Source organism: Ceratotherium simum, chromosome 8 (genome assembly GCF_057802395.1).
Source record: "Ceratotherium simum simum isolate JZ-2026a chromosome 8, ASM5780239v1, whole genome shotgun sequence".
Classification (NCBI taxonomy): Eukaryota; Metazoa; Chordata; class Mammalia; order Perissodactyla; family Rhinocerotidae; genus Ceratotherium; species Ceratotherium simum.
This window is the reverse complement of record NC_141907.1, coordinates 60,355,989-60,379,143: the sequence shown is the minus strand read 5'-3', so window position 1 is coordinate 60,379,143 and position 23,155 is coordinate 60,355,989. Positions and strand designations below refer to the sequence as shown.

Genomic DNA, 23,155 nt, shown 5'->3' with positions numbered 1-23,155 from the left:
AGTTCAAAAAGATTTATGCATCCCTATATTCATTGCAGCATTATTCACAACAGCCAAGACAAGGAAGCAACCCAAGTGCTGATCAACAGATGAATGAATAAAGAAGATGTGGTATACATATACAATGGAATACTATTCAGCCACAATAAAGACAAAATTGTGCCATTTGCAACAACGTGGATGGACCTTGAGAGTATTATGCTAAGCAAAATAAGCCAGACAAAGAAAGACAAATACTGTCTGATTTCACTCATATGTGGAAGATAAACACACACATAGATAATGAGAACAGGTTGGTGGTTACCAGAGGAGAAGGATTGGGGGGAAGGCAAAAGGGATAAAGAGGAACATGTGTATGGTGACGGATAAAATCTAGACTACTGGTGGTGAACACAATGCAGTCTATATATAAACTGAAATATAATAATGTACACCTGAAATTTACACAACATTATAAACAAATATGACCTCAATAAAATAATGTAAAAAATTAAAAATTAAAAAAAAATTTTTAAAAGATGGATTTTTGTAGAAAACATTTTTTTCTCAATTTATAAGTTAAAGTGGCTTACTGATGAAGCACTAAATAGATGATATTGTACATGGGGAAGCAACCCATTACCACAAATAAGCATACTCTTCAGGGTATTATGACATCTGATGTTTCTATAATACTACTGTTTGCAAAGGGTTTTCAGATATTATTTGATTCCTATCAGAATCCTGTGGGGCAGATAGGATGGGTATTATTATTAGTCTCAACTTGCAAATGAGAAAACTGAGTCTCAGAAAAACCAGGCGTGTTGTCAAAGGTCATTCAGGCCTCACACTTAGGGCTTCTGATGGCAGATCTTGTGCTCATTTCGCTATATTTCACTGTCAATCCAACTGCAGTAAAATTTCACTGTAACATATTTCACATTACTGTAACATATTGCACATTGTTAAGTAGTCATTCATTCTCTCTACATGGGTTAAGAAACCATCATTAATTCATTTACTCATATATTAAAAATAAAATGTATTTGGTGTGCGCCATGAGTTCCAGGCACTCTTGTAAATATCGTAGGGAAGAGTTGCAGCCCCTGCTCAGCTAAAATGAAGAATTCTAACTTAGGTAGCTTTCAGGAGTTGCCTTTCGGAAAGGTGTAGAGGAACTCTACCCCAACTAACTGGGAAGACTAGCTACATTTCCTAAAATTTTTATCAGGCTCCTTTCTGAGTGGTCATAATAAAACTCTGCTTGTGCCCAAGTAACCATTCAGTATTAGGAAGGAGCTCATGGTCATCTCTTTTAGGGGTCACATTTTCAAATGAGGCCTAGGCCAAGTGTTAAGGGACATGCCCTACAGCTCAGCAGAGGCCAAAAAGCTTGCTCACCAGGCCCAAGTCCCTGCCTTGGGGTTCTGTGTTCTTTCCAGCATTCCTTTCTGTGAAGTTCACAGTATTTTAAAAATAGCATTCTCTTCTCTCAGTGGAGGGGCCTGAACCTTCCTAAATGAGGGAAAATGGCACACAAAAGGGAGAAACATAAAATCACACAGCAAGTCCAGGCCTGATCAGGAACGAACAAAGCTCCTGAAAGCCCCCTCTGGCCACACTGGCCCTTTCAGTGAGCACAGGTGATGGGATAAACAGAGAACGGATCAAGCACTTGAGCACTGTGCCTCCGGTGGTCTAGCTCAGTCAGCTGCTTGGTCTCTGTGAAGTCCTCTGGGACTCACTTGAGTGACAGAGTCAGTTGACTGAGATTGAATCAGGTCCTCCGTTTTCCTTGTCTATGATTTGTCTCTAATCAAATCCTGGCCAATTAAGATTCACCATGCTCACTTTTAATGGAAGACTACTGAGTAAGCCACATCTCCAACCCTTGTGCCTAGCACTGAGGTTGTTGGCTCTAAAAGCCTCCGTGGAATGAGTCATAGTGAAATAATCCCTGGGGGAAACCCAACAGACAGGCTGCCAAGTCCCTTGCAGGTGACCTTAGACTAAGAAAAGTACCTGAAAATTAATGGGTCACTGATTTCAGGCCACACTTGGAATCCCAAAATACTTTTAATTAATTAATCAATCACTCAACTAATTAATGTTTAATAACCAGGCACTGGGGGTATTAAGGGATCTATGTTCACACAGATCATGTGGTAGAGTCATTAGGAGCCAGTGTGCTGGAATAAGACCCTTGCTGATGCCTCCTCCTCTTTTATGGGTAAGGATCACAGAGGTATACAGTTCCTTATATTATAGCACACTCGTTACTATTTCTGCAATGAAATGAGTATATATTCCCACTAATTGGGATGTATATGAATGTACAAGCTACACTCATGTGTATATATGAATGCTAAACTCATAGAATATAAAACACTTTTCAAGAAATACCCTATCTGTATATGTAACATCTCTAATCTTAAGTTCACTCAGGGTATATGTCCAGTTATTTTCTTGACAGCAAAGCATGATTTCCATCTAATCTTCAGCCTGAAAAATGAGAATCCTGTAAGAAAAAAAAAGAGTTCAGGAATTCTCCTTACCTAGAAAGAATACGGACCAAATGAATTGGGAAGGAGAAGCAAGGATGTAGAAAGAACACATCAGTTTATGCAGAACCTCAAAGGGCCTTTGTTTTAGGTATAAGAAAGGGTCCAAGTCGGCCCTCCTGATCTTTGGATTGTTTGCCCATCACTGTTACTTTTCCCAACAAGGTACTTGGCACATTTCAATAGTACAAGGGAAAGCTTCTTTGTGCCTCCAGAGTCCAGCACCATTCTCACCCTGCCAATCTTGCTGCACATTTTCCTCCCCCCTTCATCCTTCTCTCTCTTTCTTTCTTTCTTTCTTTCTCTCTCTCTCTTTCTTTCTCTTTCTTTCTTTCTTTCTCTCTCTCTCTTTTTCTCTCTCTCTATCTCTCTTTCTCTCTTTCTTTCTCTCTCTCTCTTTCTCTCTTTCTTTCTCTCTTTCTTTCCTTCCTTCCTTCCTTCTTTCTTTCTTCCTTTCTTCCTTTCTTCCTTCCTTTCTTCCTTTCTTTCTTTCTTTCTTTGAGGAAGATTGGCCCTGTGCTAACATCTATTATCAATCTTCCTCTTTTTTCTTTTTTCTCCCCAAAGCCCCAGTACGTAGTTGTGTATCGTAGTTGTAGAGTTGTAGCTCTTCTATATGGGGCACCACCTCAGCATGGCTTGATGAGTGGTGAGTAGGTAAAAAAATAAAAATAAAAAAAACGAGGTGCACAAGACCTGTAAAGGCATTTCTAATCCAGACTTGCTTAATCTCGGCCCACAGACTCTTGGGTGGTTAAAGAATGGACTTCAGGGAGTTTGTAGGCCCTCTGTAACTGGAAACAATGAAAAAGTATAAATGAGTGGGGAAAGCTTTCTTTATTTTCAAAGGATTTTGAGATCCCAAAGGGTCCCACAGCTAGCCCCATAGTAAAAAATTCAGCAAACTAGAATGGCTGGAGCTTTGGGGTTTCAATCACTCTCTCCTCCTCTATTCAGCCCCTAACCAGCTGAGAAGAGACAAATGTAGCCAAACTGGGCCCAAAGAATTAATAGCAAAGAACAGTAAACCTGAACTGAACAATGGTGGTCGGATCTGAGCCTCAAATGGGGCTTCCTACTTCCTCCTTTCTGAAGTTAAGAAAGGCAGGACTAAAGATGTGGACCCACTTTACCTACCCACCTGGTCACAGGCAGAGAACTGAAGTTCAGCCTGCTCACATTTATCCAAGAAGAAGGAGGAGAGTAGAGGGAGGGCAGGTCTGGAGGCTTTGCAAGCCAATGACCCCACTTTCTGACAACTATGGGTCCCGGGATTTTTCCCTATTACTAATTCACCAAATAGGTAGGTCATTCATCTTATTTTAGGGAGAATCAAGTAAAGGGAGAAAAGAGAAAGCAGAAATAACGCAGTACTCAGGAGAAGTCACTTTGCCTCTGGGGAGATGTGGTATATGAGTAAGGGTTCCTGACTAACAGGAAATGTGATGCATGCCACTCACAGCGTACTTTTCACAGAGCTTTGCAGAAGTAAATTCAGTGAGCTCAGAAATGTAACCTTTGCACTAACCAGAAGTGAAGGCTGTTAATCTGTCCTTTACCCCTTCCAATACTATGCCTAACATAGCACGGCATGGTGATGCCTGCATTCCATTCCTGGATTCATCAGTGTGTGCCCTTGAGAAAGTTACTACAACTCTGTGCCTTAGTATCTTCATGTCTCATATGGGCAGTTAATATTTAACAGGATTGTTGTAAGGAATAAATGAATTTATACACATACAGTGCTTAAACCTCGCTTGGCACGTGGTAAGCACTCAAAGTTAGTTGTGACTTCTGTCTTTATTTGTCCAGTAAGAAAAATCCTTCAAGCCTTGTTCTCCCATCCATACAATTTTATAGCATATGCCATAAATTTCATTGAGAAAGTCTTTCTCATACTGTGCCCCATGATCCCACTTTCAAAATTATCCACAAAATGTCCAAGGATTGGCTAACTGACAAGATACGCTACAGCATTTAAACTTATATGACAGAACAATATTTAATGATATGGGAGAGATATTTAAAATATATTTCAAATGAAATAGAATATTTAAAGCAATATGAAAAGTATGATAAAATTTCTTCTTAGATAGCAGATATACGTTGATAAAGTATTTGGAAGAATTTATACCAGAATATTAAAAGTCTTACTTGTAACTGGTGAAATTTCGGAGGATTTTTATCTTCTTCCTTCTTAAAATTCAACAATGATTATGCACTTCTAGAAAAACGATTGAAGTTATTTTTAAGAAAATAATTCAAGCTCAGCTCCTTCAAGAAGGTATTTGAGACCTAATTCCATTCATTCCAACTGTAAGAATACTACCATGTTGACAGCTACCGCATTATCCTAAGACTTAGCAACACTGTGAATATCTCATGTTATAGCTGGTTACATAGATTTCTGCTCTTCTCATTAAGTGAAGGCTGCTTACCATTGGAATAGACCATCATGGTCATTTAGCCCAATCTCTCCATACTACACAGGTTATCTATTCCGGCCTGCCACAGATTCAGACACATTCTTGACTTAACTGTTTTCATTGACTGAGAATCCAGAAATTCAAGGGCACCAGCCTCTACTTTTAGATAGTTCTCAGGTATTTCTTACTTGCATTAAACAAAAGCAACTCTTAAAGGATTGGAACAATAGTAACATTTTGTTTTCTGTAGAGTAAGAGAGTAATTGTATTTTTTAACGGATAAGGTTTAAACACTTGACAAGTGTTTTTATTTCCCCCAAATTCTCCATCCTCCAGGCTAAACTTCTCATCTTCTTCCCATTTATTTCTCTTCATTGCCGGTGCCATCACCCTAATTCAAGCCACCTTTATCTTCCTCACTTGACCCACTGAAAGAGTAGAAAGAGTCTCCTCACCAATTGATCTCTCTGCTTCCTTCCTGTCCTTCTCTAGTCCACTCTCCACACAGCAACGTAATATGTTAATCAGATCATAAGACTTTCCACTTTTAAGTCAAGCTCCCTGTGGCACTCACACAAGAATCTAAACTTCAGTGTCCTGTAGAAGATTTGGCCTACCTCCCCCCCTCACTCTGTTCTTGTCACAACTCCTCAAAGGGGCCAAGTACCTTCCCACATCATTGTCTTACCAAGTGCCCCATAACTTCTCCCACTGGTCCCTTCCCAGCCTTCAAGTATCAACTAAATGACACCTCTTCAGAAGAGTGAGGCCTTCCAACTGGTCTACAAGAGCCCTCCTCCACACCTATAATTTAAGCCTCATGTTTATTACTTTCGTTTACTTTTCATCATTTTATGCATTTTTTTCTGTTTTTTTTTTTTTTTTTTGACCTTGGGTGCAGAGGATTAAATTAAATATTCTTCACAGTTAGACCTCTCATTGTTTTATTTGTTAATTCTCAGGAGCTTTCCCACCACTTTCCTGCTCCTGTCACCCTTCCTCACCATTTAGGTAACCACTCGGATGTGTTTTATATGACCTTTTTTTGTTTAATTAACATGTGTTACTTAATTAATATAAGTAATTTTTGACGTCTGTAGGATGTGTATTTAATTAATATAAGAAAATATGAATTGTCTTGGTTTATTTCTTACTTGCTTCAGCACCACCTTTTAAAATTTAACATTTAAAAAAATCTACCCATATTGCTATGCGTATATCTCCTTTGTTTCTAATGATTGCATAGTATTTCCCAGTGTGCACCCACCATATTTAACTTTTGCATTATCCAGTAATAGACACCTAGATTGCCTCTAGTTCCCCACTATCATAAGCAATGCTATAATGAACATCCACATGTAAGTCCCTTTGTGGACCTACATGTCTCAGGGATATATTCACTCTGGGTAAGGGGGTATATTTATTTTTAATTTGATTAAGTACTACCATAATGGCAGTTCCAGGCTAACCTCCAACCAGTAATGTTTAAGAGTCTCTATGTCCACAAGCTTCCGCCAACATTTTCTTTCTGTTTTTGCAAATGTGATGGGCATAAAGTGATATCCTATTGTTTTGATTTGTATTTCTGTTGTTTCCAATAAGTTTGAGTATCTCTTTATATGCAGGGCCATGATGTGTAGATGTGTGCTATGTACTTACAAAAGAGTACCCCACCAAGAATGGGAGTGGGAGCTGAGATCCAGCCCGTGGTCTATGTGCCCTGGCATGGGACTATAGCTATCTGGAGAAAGGACTGACTTTTGCTAATTCTCACCACAGCAACATATGGGCTAGCTCTAGTTGAGAACACAGGCTTATTAGTCACTTAGGTTTCAAATTCTGGGAATTCCTTGCTCATATCCTTTCCCCCCTTTAAGTTGAAGGTCTTGTATTTTCTTGTTGATTTTTAGTAATTCCTTGCATATTATAACCTTTTTTTAGTTTCAGACATTGCACGTTTCTTCTCCCATTCTGTCAACTGTCTGTCAAATTTGTCCATGACATTCTTCTTTTAATAGGACTTCTTGATTTTGACAAACAAAAAACAGTCAATTTTTCTCTTCACATTCTTTAATTGTGGGGTTTTGTTTAAATCCTTTTCCAGTCTTAATTCACAAATGTATTTTCCTGCATTATTTTGTATTAACTTTATAGTGTTACATTTCACATTTGCATAATTAATCTTTGTGGGATTCACCTTTGATTATGATGTAGGTACTCATCTGATTTTATTTTTCTCCACACTCTAAGACCCTTTTCTCTACATTTGCTAAGCAGTCCATTTTTTTCCTATTAATTTATAGTGCTATCTTTATGATGTAATAGATTGTCTCTGAGTTCTCTGTGTTGTTGCATTGGTCTATTTGTCCACACTTACGCTAGAACCACAATATTTTACTTCTTTATTTGGTATATGTGTTTATATATAAGGTTCCTTTTTTGCTTTTTTTGTTTTACAAAGTGGCAGATCTTCATGGACTATTATTTTCCCATGCAAATTTTAGAATATGATGTATGAAGTCCCTCAAAATACGCACTGCAATTTTGATTAGCATTTTATTAAATATAAAGATTATTTGGGAAGAGAGTTAACCTCTTTACATTCTAGAGTCTAAAAGAAGAGACTGTCTCTCCATGACAGATTTCTTCATTGTCTTTTAACAGGTATCTAAATTTTTCTTAAATGAAACCTTATGTATTCATTGTTAATACACATATACCTTATAGTTTGCTAGCAATTGTGCGTGCTACTTTATTTTTTATTTTAAGATTGAGTTAATTTGTCATTGAAGAAAATACTATTCATTTTGGAATTTTTTGTTATATCTGGCAATCTCACGAAATTCTCTTATAAATTCTATTAGTAAGCATATTGTTCCTATTGAATATTCTAGGTGGACTAACATATTATCTGCAAACAAGAATAGATTTATTTCTTTCCTACAAATTCTTTTATCTCATGTTTGTTTCTTTTCTTATGACTTTGGTCAGAATTTTTGTACTATGTTAAACAGTAGTAGCAAAAATGGGCATACTTGCCTCTTATTCTTAAACGAAATCTTCCTAATCTTAAAGGGAAAGCATCTATAGGTTTGCTACTAAGTATAAATTCTGCTGTAGTTCTAGTATACAGCTTTTATTAAGCTCAGGAAGTGTCCTTCTATTCCTAGTTTAAAAATTATTTTAAATTATAAATAGATTTTGCAGCTACATGCTTTTTCTGCCTTTAATAAGAAAATGTTTTTTAACTGTATTTTATATAACAGAGAAAATTCTATGGTTTTTTTACTCTATTTTATGTAACAATAATATACTTTCTGATGTTGAACTATCTTTGCATTCCTGGAAAAAACTCTACTTTCATGATGTAATTTCTTAAATATGCTTTTGAATTGTCACATCTATGTTTATAAGTAAAATGTGCCCATGATTTTTCTCCTTATATTGCCCTTGTACAGATTGGCACTAGCACCATACAATAAACTGGGCAGATTTCTCTCTTTCTTTATCTTCTGAGCAATTGAAAAGCCATATGGGTTAGGTTTCTTTTTTGGAGGGCAAGGGGCATGAACTCTGATTACTTTTTCTATTTTTTATTGCTTATTAGTTTATTTAAGTTTTCTGTTTTTTCCCATTAAACATTTTGTATATTCTTTTGTGTTTTCTGTAGAAATTTATCCCTTATATCTAGAGTTTTTTACATCTTTGTGCCATCTTGCAACCATGAGGATAGAATATCAGTAAGAGGGAAAGGATCTAGATCTTTGATATTATTATTGGACTATTGAATTAAGCAAACTTAGAGCATCCTCCCTCTATATTTTATTTATTAAAGATAATAACTTATCTCTTTAAGCCACTAAAATTTACTTATGTATGTGGATCCTATTACTCTCTCTTTTTTTTTTACTCTTCACATCTGTTGTTTCTGTTATTTCTCCTTTTTCCTTCTACCTTTCCTTTTTGTATCTTCTCTTTATTTTTTGTTTTTATTTTACTTTTGTGAGGAAGATTAGCCCTGAGCTAACATCTGCCAATCCTCCTCTTTTTGCTGAGGAAGACTGGCCCTGGGCTAACATCCATGCCCACCTTCCTCCACTTTATATGGGACACCGCCACAGCATGGCTTGACAAGTGGTACATCCGTGCGCACCCAGGATCTGAACCCCAGGCCGCCACAGCAGAGTGCGTACACTTAACTGCTATGCCACCAGGCCGGCCCCTCTTCTCTTTATTTTGATCAGTTTTAACTGAGGCCCATCTTATTAATATTTCCAAAGAATAACCTTTTGGCTTTGTTTTTTGATTAACTTTGTCATTTGTTTCTGCCCTTATTTAAAATATTTCCTTCTTATCTTTCTTGGGTTTATTCCATTGATCTTTTTCTAAATTTTGAGTTAAATGCTTAGCTTAAGTTTTTCCCTTTTAAGCTTTTCTTATTTTCTGATAAATATATTTAAATCTACAAATTGTCTACTAAGTACTGTTTTAGCTGTGCCTCACAAATTTTGACAAGTAAAACATTTTCATTCATTTCTAAGTATTTTGTAATTTTCCTTAAGGTAACTTTTAACACAAGAGATTTTATATTATGTTAGTGTCCAGACATATGACAGTTTTTGCTATCCTTTTAAAAATTTATTTCCTAATTGCATTGCATTATGACTCTATGACCCAACCTGTCAGCCACGTCACCACCAGCACATACACACATACACACCCAGAGCAGTTTATGACACACTTGGTCTCCCCAGAGAGACCTGGAAGAAGGTTGGATTGCACTGTCCAAAGCATCACTATGCTTATAGTAAATGCTCAATAAAAACTCATTAAATTAATGATTAAATGAAGATAATATATGTCTGTAAAAATTTGAGAGATTGGAGGTTAATGTGAATATATTTGCATGAGATATTACAAAGTAATTATGTTGATTTCTAGGCAACAGAAGAAAACCAGTATCATTACTTCAGACATACCTCATAAAGGTCAGATCCATCTACAAAGTGAATTATTAATTATTGACAGGATGATTACCTAGTTTACTATCTAAGTACTATCTAAGTCTTTTACTATGCCATTTCCCTTCTGTTATTAACTTTGGGGATACTTCTCCTTAGGACTCAGGAGATGTTGCTTTTCGGTAACCTATGCTTGCCTGGTACATAGCTGGAGCTTAATGAGAATTTGTAATTATTTATTGAACAAATGAAAAGTAGCCAAGAAGTCAGAGTTACGTTGTTCAGCACTAAGCCAGCCACTTTAGCAGATGCTCTTTGTCCCCCATCCATATACCCTAGGTCATTTCTGTTTCTAAGCATATTGGCCCTAACCACAACCTGATCTACAGGATCTCATTGCCTGAGGACGTTCTCTGGCCACTAGAGTTCACTTTGCCTACACATGAGGCACGTTGGAAGTTCCAGGGAACTAATTTCCCCCACCCCAGGAACAGCTCTTAATCAATTATTTGAAAATTTATGGATAAGTATTCCAGCTTTCTTACCCCTTGCGTGGGCTAACCCTAAAGTGTGTATTCTACACAGTGAGGGAGGGCATAGATTGAGAAGTTTTGTGAAGGCAGCACAAGTGGATAAAAAATGTCATCTTAACTGAGTCTTGAAGAAATAAACCAGCTATCTTATGAGTAGCAGTTTTATAGACCATGCTAAATTGGTACACAGATAACATTCCCCAAACCAAAAACAAACACCTTGACTATAGGAGTAGCAGAAAGAGGAGTTTAAGTGGACCAGCTCTGTAGCCAAAGAGCCTGACTCCATCATTTACTAGCTGTGTGACCATGGAGAAGTTACTTAATCTCTCTGAGCCTTACTTTACTTATCTATAAAATGTATGCACTGTCTAAGGAAATTATGAGGATTAGATGAGTTACTATGTGCAAAGCACTTAGAGCAGTCTGTGGGATATCTGACTACTCAATAAAATTAAGATTATTATTTTTAATATAAAGGTGGCAGTTTTTTTTTTTTTCCTTCTACTCCACTGTAATGGTTTAATAAATTTTTATTTTATTTTAAGGGCTAGAAAAGTACATGGCATAACAGGTACGTTCCTAGAACCTTCACAGTGGCTATAGTTTAGTAGCCTCGGTCCTCCCTCCAAGTGTTTGATGATTACTGGGGAGATTTGTCAATACAAATATATTTTCTTTGGACTCGTTATAGTCTCCTTTGGTAATTTTGGGCACATTTGTGGCTTCAGTTACCATGTGTATTTTGATAACTTCCAATCTATAATTCTTCCCCTGACTGAACTTCAGACTTGTATATCTAACTGCTTACTAGATGTCTCCCGACATCTCAAACTCAACAGACAGAGCTGAACTCATGATCACACTTGCAGACCTGGTCTTCCTCCTCTCAGGTGATCAGTCTCAGTTGTGACGTGAGGGCCAGGATTGATTCAGTTGACTAATTGACTGGACTGGTACTTATTTCCTCATAAATCCATTACAAATTAGAAAGGACGACTTTACAAAATAGAGAAGAACCATTCTTTAGCCAAGGATAAATAAAAAGCCATGCTTCCCATCTAGAATATTCAACAAGCTAGCTAGGAGATTCCCTACTTAAAATCATGATGTCACCATCCACCTAGCCACTGAAGCCAGGAACCTGAGGGTCATCTTAGATTTCTCCTCTTACTCACTCTCTCATTACCCTCAACTTTGTTTCTATAATAAATCATCTCGTTTTTGCGTTTTTAATCTATAAAAAATCTTTAAATACATGTTGAGTTTCTCTTGCCCAACTTTATATTCTCAGCTTCAGGTGTCCTTCATTTCTCACTTGGAATATTTCCACTGCTTCCAAGCCAATCTTCCGACCTTTGGCTTTGGCTTAAGGCCCTCCCTCACATGGTTGTCTGATGACCTCTTGGAATGCAAATCTGATCAAGTTTCTACCCCTGATCAACTGGCTTGAATGGTTCCTCATGACGTACAGTATGAGTTAAAGGCCTTATGTGACCCTGCCTTTATCACTCCAGCTTCCTTTACAGCCTCTGTTGACTTCACACTTCCTGTTTCAATAATACTGAACTATTGTATGTATTTTCCCTTTCAGGTCATACTGTTTCATGACTTTGCAATTTTGCTTGTGCCCATAATGATCCTCTCTACACAACTCCTACTCGTCCTTCAAGGAGAATCTCAGGTAGCATCTCTCCAGGAAGGGCTAGGTGAGAGGACTATGTGCTCCCATGGATCCCCGGTACACACTTCATCCAGTTATTTACTGCACTGTATTGACAAGACATACTGTCTCCCGCCAACTATGTGGTAAACATCTCAAAGTCAGGGGTTTTCTGTCTTGTATCCCTAGCATCATACTTGAATCATTCACAATAAATATTTAGGGAATGAGGTTAAGGAAAATGTCTACTGCAAAGGTAAATCAGAGGTTCTCAACACTGGCTGTATATAGGAAACATCTAGGGATCTGTTAAAAATACAGATGCCAATGATCATCCCAGTCCATTTAAATCAGGAGCTCTGGAAGGGGGGCCTGGGCATTTAGACATTTAAAACTCAAGTGACAATGAGCAGGTGAGGCTGGGAACCAATTGGTTAGATGATCACTGGGCAAGGATTTGGTGAATGGTATGCTACAGAAGAAGGATGGAAATGATGCTTCAGGCACCTTTCGTTCATGAAATTCTATCAGACGATTGCTAGAATTATGCTTATTACTGGTTAATTTCCCCAACATATTCTCTGCACATTATAAAGGTTGTTTTGCATGCAGGTAACATACTTGACCAGCCAGGAACTGTGAGTCACCCCATAACATTAATGTTCTTCAAAGAGCACCCACCACAAACACACATATATTTATTTAAAATAATGTAAGAAAACAGTAGCAAGGGGAAGAAAGAGAGGAATGGATTTTAGATGCTTTATACATATACCATATGCATATATGCATATCCATATACCATAATAGGGAATGAAGTCTCAAATGTAAATATGTCCTGGTGCTCTTGAAATGCCACTTTTGTAATATTCAAACCTATTTCTGTCTTCTTGTCTAGGATGATGATGGTGCTGGGCAGTGGATTTGCTTTTTCTTTTATAATATCTGTGTCTACTGTAACAGAAAGGCAGTGCCACATCTTGATTTTAGAAGCTTTTACAATTAACAAGACAAGGTATAATTTCTACATGGAATAAGAAAGGCCGGATTGGGATAGTAGTACTGTGGGAGTACTAAGTAACTCTAGTTTATAATTTGCCAATTAAGTGTGCTTTCTCAGAAAAGGAATAAGTTTCAAAAATCAACATAAGAACAGTGAAAAAGAGAAGGAACTCCTTTTTAAATGATCATCTAAATGTTAGGAGAAAAATACTGTAGAGTCTTGTAGTCTCAAAACTAATATTCAAACTCGCAATCTTTTTGATTAAAAAAAGTTTAATGAGCTGTAAAATAAATACACTTCCATTAAATATTAAATAAATTATTTACAACTTGAAAAAATACTTTTTATCTGCATGCATCTTTATGTACAGAAATAAGAGATCATAAAAACTGACAATTGAAAGTTTAAAACCATCAGAACAAAAAGGTTCTGTTTTCTTGTGATCCACTGAAAAGAGACACCAACTCATCACTCATGGTTGCGACCTGACAGCGACTCCGATCTGATACCCTGTTAGAAAATAAAATAAAGTCTTAAGAGATAACCTCAACTCCAATATAGCTTTAAGAAAATGTCAAAGAATAATCAGGAATCAAAATTTCTGTCATCTTTTTTCTAAGATGTCTTATGAAAAATGCTAAGAGGTTTTCAGAGACAAACTATCACTTTGACTCGAATCCCCCTTTCACACCTGCTTTGGTTATAGCCTACTCAAGTAGAAGAATGCTCATCTCAAACCTGTCCATCGATTTCTGCTTTATCAAAAAGCAACAACAGTCATGAGAAATAGTTTTCCTAACCAAATCTATGCAGTGGACATAATTAAAACAAAGATTAAGTGGCTTGGTGTATTTATGATATACAGTTAATTTAAGATAATTAGTACCAAGGGCATAATAATAGTAGCTACCAGTTAATAGGCAACCACTATGTGCCAGCACAGCATATTCCTTTTTCTAAAATCATTCTGGGACCTACTTTGAAAAATCTCAGTTGTGCTAAACAATCAAAAATCCACCCTTATTCATGTTGGTGGTCTTAGCTTCAGCACATTAAGTCAATACAGTGATAAATTTTGATGCAATAAGTACTAAGCATAGCATTGGCATAGATCATTATTCATTTCAAGAGTTTTGGGCTAATTCTGTCATAGGCTCAGAACATAAGACCTGCGCTTAACCAATGCTAAATGTAGTGGTTCTCCAAGCATCTAGAGTGTCAATTAAAAATGGAAATACTGATTCAGTGGAGTTAGGACTTGGTTTAGGAATATGCATATTTAACAAGCACCTCAAGTAATTCTTAAACCCATTGAAGGTAGAAAATCAACGACTTAAGGATGTGACATCTTTCCTGAATGTCTGAGGGAGTGGAATTTCTTCTTCTGATTGAATTTAAGTGTGTCCTTGATCTCTCTGCTCCTCTCTTCCTCTGGAAGTTTGCTTCATTAGCTGTTCACCTTAGTTATCAATGAAATATCCCTCTCCGTATCTTTCTTACCTCCTCCTTAGAACATGTTCAGCTCTCCCTCTTTACAAAATAATTAAAAATAAAAACTACAGTATATACTCTAACCAAGCTATCTCTCAAATTTGTACCCCTTCTCCCTTCCCACTTCCTTTCTTTAAGAGGATATTTAACCTGCTGTCTCCACTTCCTCACATTTGTAGTTCAGCCACCCTGACTTTGGCTCTCCACCATGTAAGCTCAACCTATCATTTCAACCTTATCTCCCCCAACACCCATCTGAACTAGGCCATTTTTGACAAGTTTCTTAAATGATCTAGTCCATCTCACAGTATTAATCTTCCTTTCCCTTCATAATTGCTTGTCCCAGTCTCATCATTCCTTTGAGGCTCACTTCCAATGCTACCCTATATACACATCCCTTCCTGCTCCCTAAATGCATCCCACTGGATTCTTTCTATCCTTCACTGGAAAACACCTCATATTCCCTTGGTTCCTTTCTTACAACACGTATTTTACTTCCCCTAGTATTCTAGTTCCTTATACTATTTTCTATCTACTAAACACCAAGTTCTTTGAGAAGAGGATCTGTGTCTCTCTCCTCTTTATATCTCTTATAATACTAAGGACATAGTCCTTTCTCAATACTGAACTCCATCTCGTGCTCAAAGAATAACACTTTCATGTAGCCAATGTTCATAGCATCCATAACGAAGAACACTTACTTTCCTCATTTTTCTTGAGATAACAGATGTTATATTTTTCAAAATGATAGATATGATCTAAAGATATCTTTTAAAACTCAGACCTGTAATGTGGCCTCCAGTCATGCTACGGCATGTGCATTTCCACTTTCTTGTCGGAGTTTCTTTCGCTCTTCAGCTTCTCCCTCGCAGTCCCTGAAGTATCGTTTCCGAAGCCTTTAGACAACAAGACACTCCGCTGTCATCAAAGCTCTATTCATCCACATATCGACTGGGATTTTCATCAGTAAGGGAATTCTTTTTCGTTAACTCTTATAAGTCATTACACATTGTACTCTACACCAAACCCAAACTCAAACCCAGCTGTAAGATATTACCGATGTTCTTTTTAGGGGGATGTTTATGGTGACCTTATTTAAACATATTTCCAGAGTACTGAGATTTAAATTAATGTGCCTTGAGATGCAAACTTTCAGAAAGCACAGAACACATCCATATGTGTGTTGTTCTGTTTTGTTTCAACACTTAGCACAGCTGCCATGCACAAGTAGAGGAAGAGGTATGTAGCATAATTTTACCACAGAAGGACTTTATGCTTGCACAAACTAATTTAATGATTAGAATTTTTTTAAAGAGGCTTCAAAACAAGTTGGGTTGTATTCATTTCTAAATATGATAAATACTTCCTTCTAGTTTTATTTATTGCTACTTTCTATTAAAAAAACCTCAATGGTTTAAAAATGTCTTTGTGTTGTAGAAGCAATTCTACTTTTAGTAGGTCTTTAATCCATCTACAAACTTTATTATTAAAATCATAAAAACTTTTGTTGTGATGGTTGGGAAAAAATCCAATTATGAAAAAACAGCAATTGTGGCTTAGGATAGTGCTTGTTATGTATTTCAAATACAAGGAGAATATGGGAGAAAAGAAGAAAAGTCACTGCTCTATTTTAAGAGTGCCAAGATGACAAAGTTTTTCCTCACTTTTCCAAAGGATTATTAAATATTTCAACTTGAATAATTACAAGTTTAAATAATTATTTCAAAACATCTTCCCTAACTGGCAATTCTTTCCTCTATCCTTCTATGTCAAATAATAATGGTTTGTCTGAGGGTATTGTTCCTAAACACATTTGCAAATCTCACTTGAGGTACTAACAGATCAAAATAATTTCTAGGGTGTGCAAAACAAATTTAAACCACACATCAAACTTTATGTGCATCATAAAACAGTTTTTTATGTGTCATTTTTTCATTATGTGATCTGCATTTAAAATAACAGTAAACAATGGTAGAAGATAACCCCTTGTTTCTTGAATGGCAGGAGTGGTAGATCATGTACACCATCCGGTTGTTAAAGTAATTGACCAAGACCTAAAATTAGAATAATGAGTCTATTGCTTTTCCCAAGCGCTAGTAGCACTTGAGTCATTATAGAGCCATTCACGCCCTCCCCCAACTTTCTTAATTCACTGACTTCTGTTTGACAGACAACGCCATTTTGACATACCTACCAGTGCCTACAACCTGGAACAGTCTAGTCCTAACATTCATTGGTCATGAAGTGAAGTATGTGATCTGTTATTGTGAGCACAGGGTAGATATTGCAGGAGTGGAACAGTAATAGAATTGTCCCTCCTTCCTACGCCATGCCATATGGAGGAAACTTTTTTTTTCTTTAACAATTGGGTTCCCATATTGCATATGACAGGAACAAAATAGGCATAAGCTCTAAGGAAATTGGTACCACGGTATGAAATTCCCAACTCAGAATTTTACTTTCTAATAGGAGCAAAAGACACATCTTTTCTTGGCTCCTAGTTTGAAGATCTTTGTGATTTTTAGTACCAAAGCAGTATCTCGGACAACCTATGATGAACCAGGCCTTAATTAGCTTCTGGAAGTCTTGCTTGAGCTGAAGATATTCATAACAGATACCAACGCTCTGAGATTTGGAAGCAGCCATGAGTAGAAACATGACATGAAACAACCATCAGTTTTTTTTGTTTTGGTGAGGAAGATTGGCCCTGAGCTAACACCTGTTGCCAATCTTCCTCTTTTTGCTTGACATCAATTTTTAAGTTCAAAAAATTTCTAGATTTTCTGTAAAAGGGCTTTACATATTAAGTATTAGTGGTCAAAGTAATACAAATTTTGACCATATTCTGTGATCTTTGTCAATAAAGTGTAAAGATATGACCAAAGATCACGTGCCACCAATACAATAATTCATCTAAAATAGGATAGTACATTGTGATAGAAACACAGAAAAAAAATGACCTGGCATTATTTTACTAGGAATTTTTAAGTTATACATACTTACAGGATTGTAATAACAACAGCAATTGCTGTGAAGCTCACAGCAGAGACAAAGGCAGCTATGGCTGCTAAAGCAATTTTTGATAAATCACTGTCAATCAGGCTATGAGTCTTCATGGACTTTTCCCCACACCGTTCACCAAAGTAATCCTGATGACATCTGTAAACAACCCACATTCAAAAATATAATAACTGAAAGCATTCCATATGTTTCAGGTTTACTTTTTAGGTCACAAATAGTCATTTAATTCTAATATTAAAAAAAAAAGTCATGCCATATATTTGTATTTCAAAATCATGAGACAGAATGCATTCAAGCCAAGGATCTATTAGTATAAGCACAAGGTGAGATTAGTTTGGGTGTGATATTCCAAGAAGACACACCTTTTCATTTTTTGTGTTCCTATTATGACCAACTGGTGAGTTCAATGACTTGTTAGGCAGCTAATACATTCCACCATCATTCAATGTGCTATTGGCTTTTTGGTGGGGAGGAGGATAAAACAACATTATGTGAAAAATATCTTTAGGTTCTTTTTAAAAAATAGGTTTTGTAAAGTATATGTTGTACAATGATGGTTTATACCAGGGGTCAGCAAACTACAGCCCATGGATCAAATCTGGCCATTTGCCAGGGTTTTTTTTACAGTGTACAAGCCAAGAACGTTTTACATTTTTAAATGGTTACATTTTCCCTGGTTATATAAGTACATACACAATGTTGACCCAGAAAGCCTAAAATATTTACTATCTGGTCCTTTAAGAAAAAGTTTGCTGACCCTTGGTTTATACATTGGAAAAATAAATGGTTTTCTGCAGCCAGGAGTTTCAGACATGGTGTTAGAAATATAGCATTCTATTTAATTTAGGAAAACTTACATGCATGTTGCTGCTTTCAAGGGCTCTATATATTTGCATTCTCCATGAATGCAGAAATTTTGGAATTCTGCATCACACAGATTTTTCTTCTTTTTGTTTCTTCTATTTTTTCCATTTTTGCCTCCCTTTTTCTTTCTTTTGGGTCTATCTGAAGTCTTTTCACTCTCTGTTTTGTTTTTCTTGGGCTTAACTACCTGTTCAACTAAAAAAAACAAAAAAACAAGACATTGACAACAGTCTCTTCATCTTGAATATCATTTTGGAGACATGAGAGAAAGAATTCGTAGCAATGAGAGCTCATGGGACAACGGCTGTATTCATCTCAATATTTAACACAATTCACACACAATAATTGGGCAAAGAAAATATCTGTATTTCGTAGCACTTAAAAATCTGAACCTTTTTGTTATTTTATTAGCTTAGAAATATATTTTGAACTTATTTGTATCAGTATTATTATTATTGATAAAAGGAGTTAGCTGTCTAAGAAAATCCATGAAATATTTTAAACATTTCTTGAATTACTAATACAAACCAAGTTCTTAGTAATGAGCATTAATTTAATTAAACCCAAATCACAGTTGAATGTATTGTTATCGAGATGATGTAGCTGAGGAAACTGAAGTTGAGTGCAGACAAGTAACTTGCCCTATGACACACAGCTAGAAAATGGCAGTGCTGGGATGGTAATGTTTGTTATTCCCCCACTGTACTAGGTTTTCTCTGGAAAAGGTCAATGCCATTGATTAAAGTGGGACTTGGGTATATTTGTTGATTTTATTTATTCATATTGGTCTTGTGCTCTCTCTCATAATTGGGAATTAGTGTGTACTGCTTGAGGGTGGAAAAAACTGAGAATTATACATTAGAGTTGATCAATGTTCTCCAGCTCCCAGATTACAACAGATTATAATTAATCGATACCTTCCAGGGGGCTCGTTTCTGTAGTCAATTTATTTGAAAAAACAGAAATCCAGAAATATTTGATGCTTGATGCTTTAGAGATTCACCTTAACTCTTCAGATCCACAGAAACATTTGTTCAGTGTTACAGTTATGCAGGGTATAGCCTACCCAAGTGCTGAACATAGGAAGGAGGAGTTTCCACGTTAGAGCTGTGTGTTTTGTTATACTAATCCATGAACTGGTTTATCTGAGCAAGTATTTAGCAAACAGAGCCCAGTGAAAAGAGGAAAATACCATAATGTCATAATACCACTAACCATAATGGCCCTGTAGCACCCATTAAACAGAAAACATTAGAAACATAAGGAAAGGTATCAAAGATAGAACCCTGTGATTAAGAAACGACAAATGAATATTATGAATATTTTAGCAGGTTATTATAACAACATTAACAATAGTCAAATTAGGAGCAATGTTTAATAGGTGGTTATGCAATTTTTATACTGAAACTTTCCTCTGATGATAAAAAAGTACCACAAGTTAGAATAAGTCCTCTAATAGAAACATTTTAAATGGCTATTTCTGCACTTTATCAGATCTATTACAAATTTTAGACAGAGATGAATAGTCACTATGCTGAAGTGCTACAATAGATATTAACCCCATGGGTTTTACAGCCTTTCAAAGGAGTTCAACCAACTCTATTTCACACTGCATTGCAGTTGTAAGCACTAGCCATTTTCACTACTAACAATTTATTTGGCCTTTTCAGACGTTAACAACTTGAAATATCTTTAAGAGAACAGTTTCTAGAATCTTGATGGTCTAATCTCATCCCTCTAAAAATAAAAATTATAAATGGACCCCTTGCCCACCTTACTTAAAGCACAAGTTCTGAAGCAAGGGAGTAAAAAGTGAAGTGTTCAGGAAAGCTTTTCCCACATGCCATTTAACCCAGTCACTGTCCCTATGGTATCACCTGCGCTCCCTTCACCAGTTCTGGGAGCCAGCCAGAGGGAGAGGAGTCAAGGAAATGAAGGTCAGGAGAGAAAGGGCCTTATGCTCTGCCTCCATAGTGGATGCTCCTAGGATATGTGGATCTGATTTACTGATGACCTCGTCTGCTCAAACTCCAAAGTAATATGAGGGTAATGAACAACACTTACCTCTTACTTTGGTACCCTCATTTTAAGCAAATGCTCTTTTTTAAAGATCAGATAACAGTAAAAGAGAAGAAAATTATGGGTCACTATTATTTAACTGACAAATGGGATTCGGGATTAAATCATAATTTTAGCAATATAAAATCCATGCATATTTGTCCTTTAATATTTCCAGAAGGTTATACTATTATTATAATCACTAGAATCAGCAGTCTCTCAACACCCAGTACTTAAAGGCTAAAAGTCCAATTGCTCCTTTCCCATTACTTTTTTCTGTTCCCTTATTTGTGTTAAAATGCAATTACTTAGGGAAGAGTGGTGGTGAGGAGTAGATACAAAAGCTAAGATAAAATGTAGGTAGCACTGACTGCTGTCTACACCCCTCTCTCAGGATGGAGTTTATGTCATGTGGCACAGTGGGAAAGAACACAGTATCTGGAGCCAAACAGATTAGGGTTCTCATTATGGCTCAGCCGCTTGCTGGATGTGGAACTTTGCACAAAACACTTAATCATTTTGAGCTTCAATTATCACATCTGTAAAAGGATAATTCCCACTTTGTAAAGTTGTTGTGAAGATTAGACTTAACAGACCTAAAACATTTGTTAGAGCTCCAGACATAGGATGTGCCCACATATGCCTTTCCGTCTCCGTTCGTAGCTTACCCAGGGGGTATGCAGCAGACGCACACACAAGACAGCCACTAGAAGATGCAAGGAATGGCTTTTCTTTTGAAGCAGTTCGCTCATCCACACACATCTCACAGGCTACATTTTCACCTTATCCTCTACTCACCTCTGACTGACTCATCTACGATGTAGCCAGATATGTGTGGTTCGTTATCATACTCTTCTGCATAGTCATAGTCGATCCCCAGGGACAGTTCGCTACCAGAAGGCGTTTCACTCACAGGGGAAATCTTGCTTCCTGGGGTCACCTCAAATCCATCAGCACTGCGGTCCCCAGAAGATGGTTCCCCTTTCCCAGAGTAAGTGTCATTGACGTCCAATCCAGCAGCAAAATGGGCTGTGGGAGAAAAAAGAAGAGAAAAACAGAAAAGGTAAAGCAGAGAGCCTTTCTCATCAGCCAGCTGAGTTCAGGAGAAATATTTACCTTCTGATATTAAAGCAGCTATTGCACATGTGCTATTGTTTGTGATTGAGTCACTTACGAAAGCAACTCCACACTTTGCCAAGGAGCAAACTCAGCTGTTCCAATTACAGAGCTTCTTTCATCAAGGTTTCTTTTCCACAGATAGTCTACATTAATTTCCACATCAAAAAAAAAAAAAAACTGCCAAATAGGCAAATTAATATAATTATTTAACGGGTAATGTCTAAATATTCCCATCACTTCACATATCAAATGCATTTTGTGTTTTCTAGAATGCTACCTGTCCCATTCTAGTAGACAGGTTCTAGATATAAGTATCAGATTTTCTTAACACGTGCTCACGTTTTAAAAAGATTACATATATAAAATGCAAAACGTAATGTAAATGGTAGTTGATAAGACTGATTCTTATTGGCACTGTTTCGCTATCATTGTTCTGACATACAGAAGAAGCCAGAGACTAGGTAAGATCTGGGGCCCAGAGTTTCAAGCCCCTGTTTTATCTTTGAGGTCTCACTAAAACAGCCTCAGATCGGTGCTTCTAACTTCTCCCTGGGACACTGTGAGGCCCTCCAGGAAGGCAAAGACAAGATCACTAGACAGAGGAGATGGAGAATTTAGGCAGGAGGCAGCACTGCTGGGTCCAGGACTCAATTCCTCTGCTCTAAGATCTGCGGGAATCACTTTGCCCCTCTGAACCTCGGTTTCTTTTTCTGTAAAACGAAGGGTTTGGATCACAGGATCTCTCAACTCTCCTCCAGCTGGACTAAAGTACAAGTACAGGGATTCTCCCGGCACCCTCCTCCTGGACTGGAACGTCTGAGACACCTACCCGTTTTTCTCTTTCTCCCAGTGAGTAACAGGGAGATACCCTGATCACCCCCCGTCCCCCGCGGGACAGAGTTGGGGGCGCCAAAAGGCTTTTTGTTTTTTGTTTTTTGTGTATGGTGTTTTGGGAGAAGCAGCAGCAACATTCAAGAGGCGCCAGCTTCTGCCCGCCGTGGGAGAAGCGCCGCGCAGCTCAGAGCGGGGATGTCCTCACCTGAGCGGAGGATCAAGAGCCACAGCACCACCGGCGCCGGCGGCAGCAGCGGGGCTCTCATTGGTCCCTCGGCGCGGCGGCGTCGCGGTCTCTGGGGCAACTCGGCCGGAGCTGCGGGCTGGAGGAGGAGGGGGTGGGAGAGAGGGGACAAGGCGGGGTGTGCGGCTCTGCCCGCAGGCCCGGCCGGGCGCGGGCTGCAGCCCCTGGAGCTCGCCTCCGATCTCTCGGTTCCGACCCGGGCGCAGGCACAAGGTGTGCGAACATTCCGGAGGCGCGGCGCGCACCTGCCGCTTTATAGGCCGGGCGGGGACGAGGCATCGCCCGCGACGTCACGGCCGCCGCGGAGGGTGGAGGCGGGCGGCCGCCCTAGAAGAGGTTACTACCCCAAAACCACACACGGACGGCGGGCGCCCCACCCCCGCGAGCCTACAGAGCCG

At 37.8% G+C, this 23,155-nt stretch overlaps 1 protein-coding gene across 1 annotated transcript; it reads right to left on the bottom strand.

The window, feature by feature from the left end:
- Positions 1–13,418: 13,418 nt before the first annotated feature.
- Positions 13,419–22,886, bottom strand: AREG (amphiregulin). The gene is made up of 6 exons (XM_014788051.2): positions 22,719–22,886; positions 21,359–21,589; positions 18,496–18,697; positions 17,621–17,776; positions 15,402–15,513; positions 13,419–13,636 (listed from the first exon to the last, which is right to left on the bottom strand). Exons 1-5 carry the CDS (start codon positions 22,777–22,779, stop codon positions 15,420–15,422), a joined length of 744 nt encoding a protein of 247 aa, XP_014643537.1. The 5' UTR covers positions 22,780–22,886; the 3' UTR covers positions 13,419–13,636; positions 15,402–15,419.
- Positions 22,887–23,155: the final 269 nt, after the last annotated feature.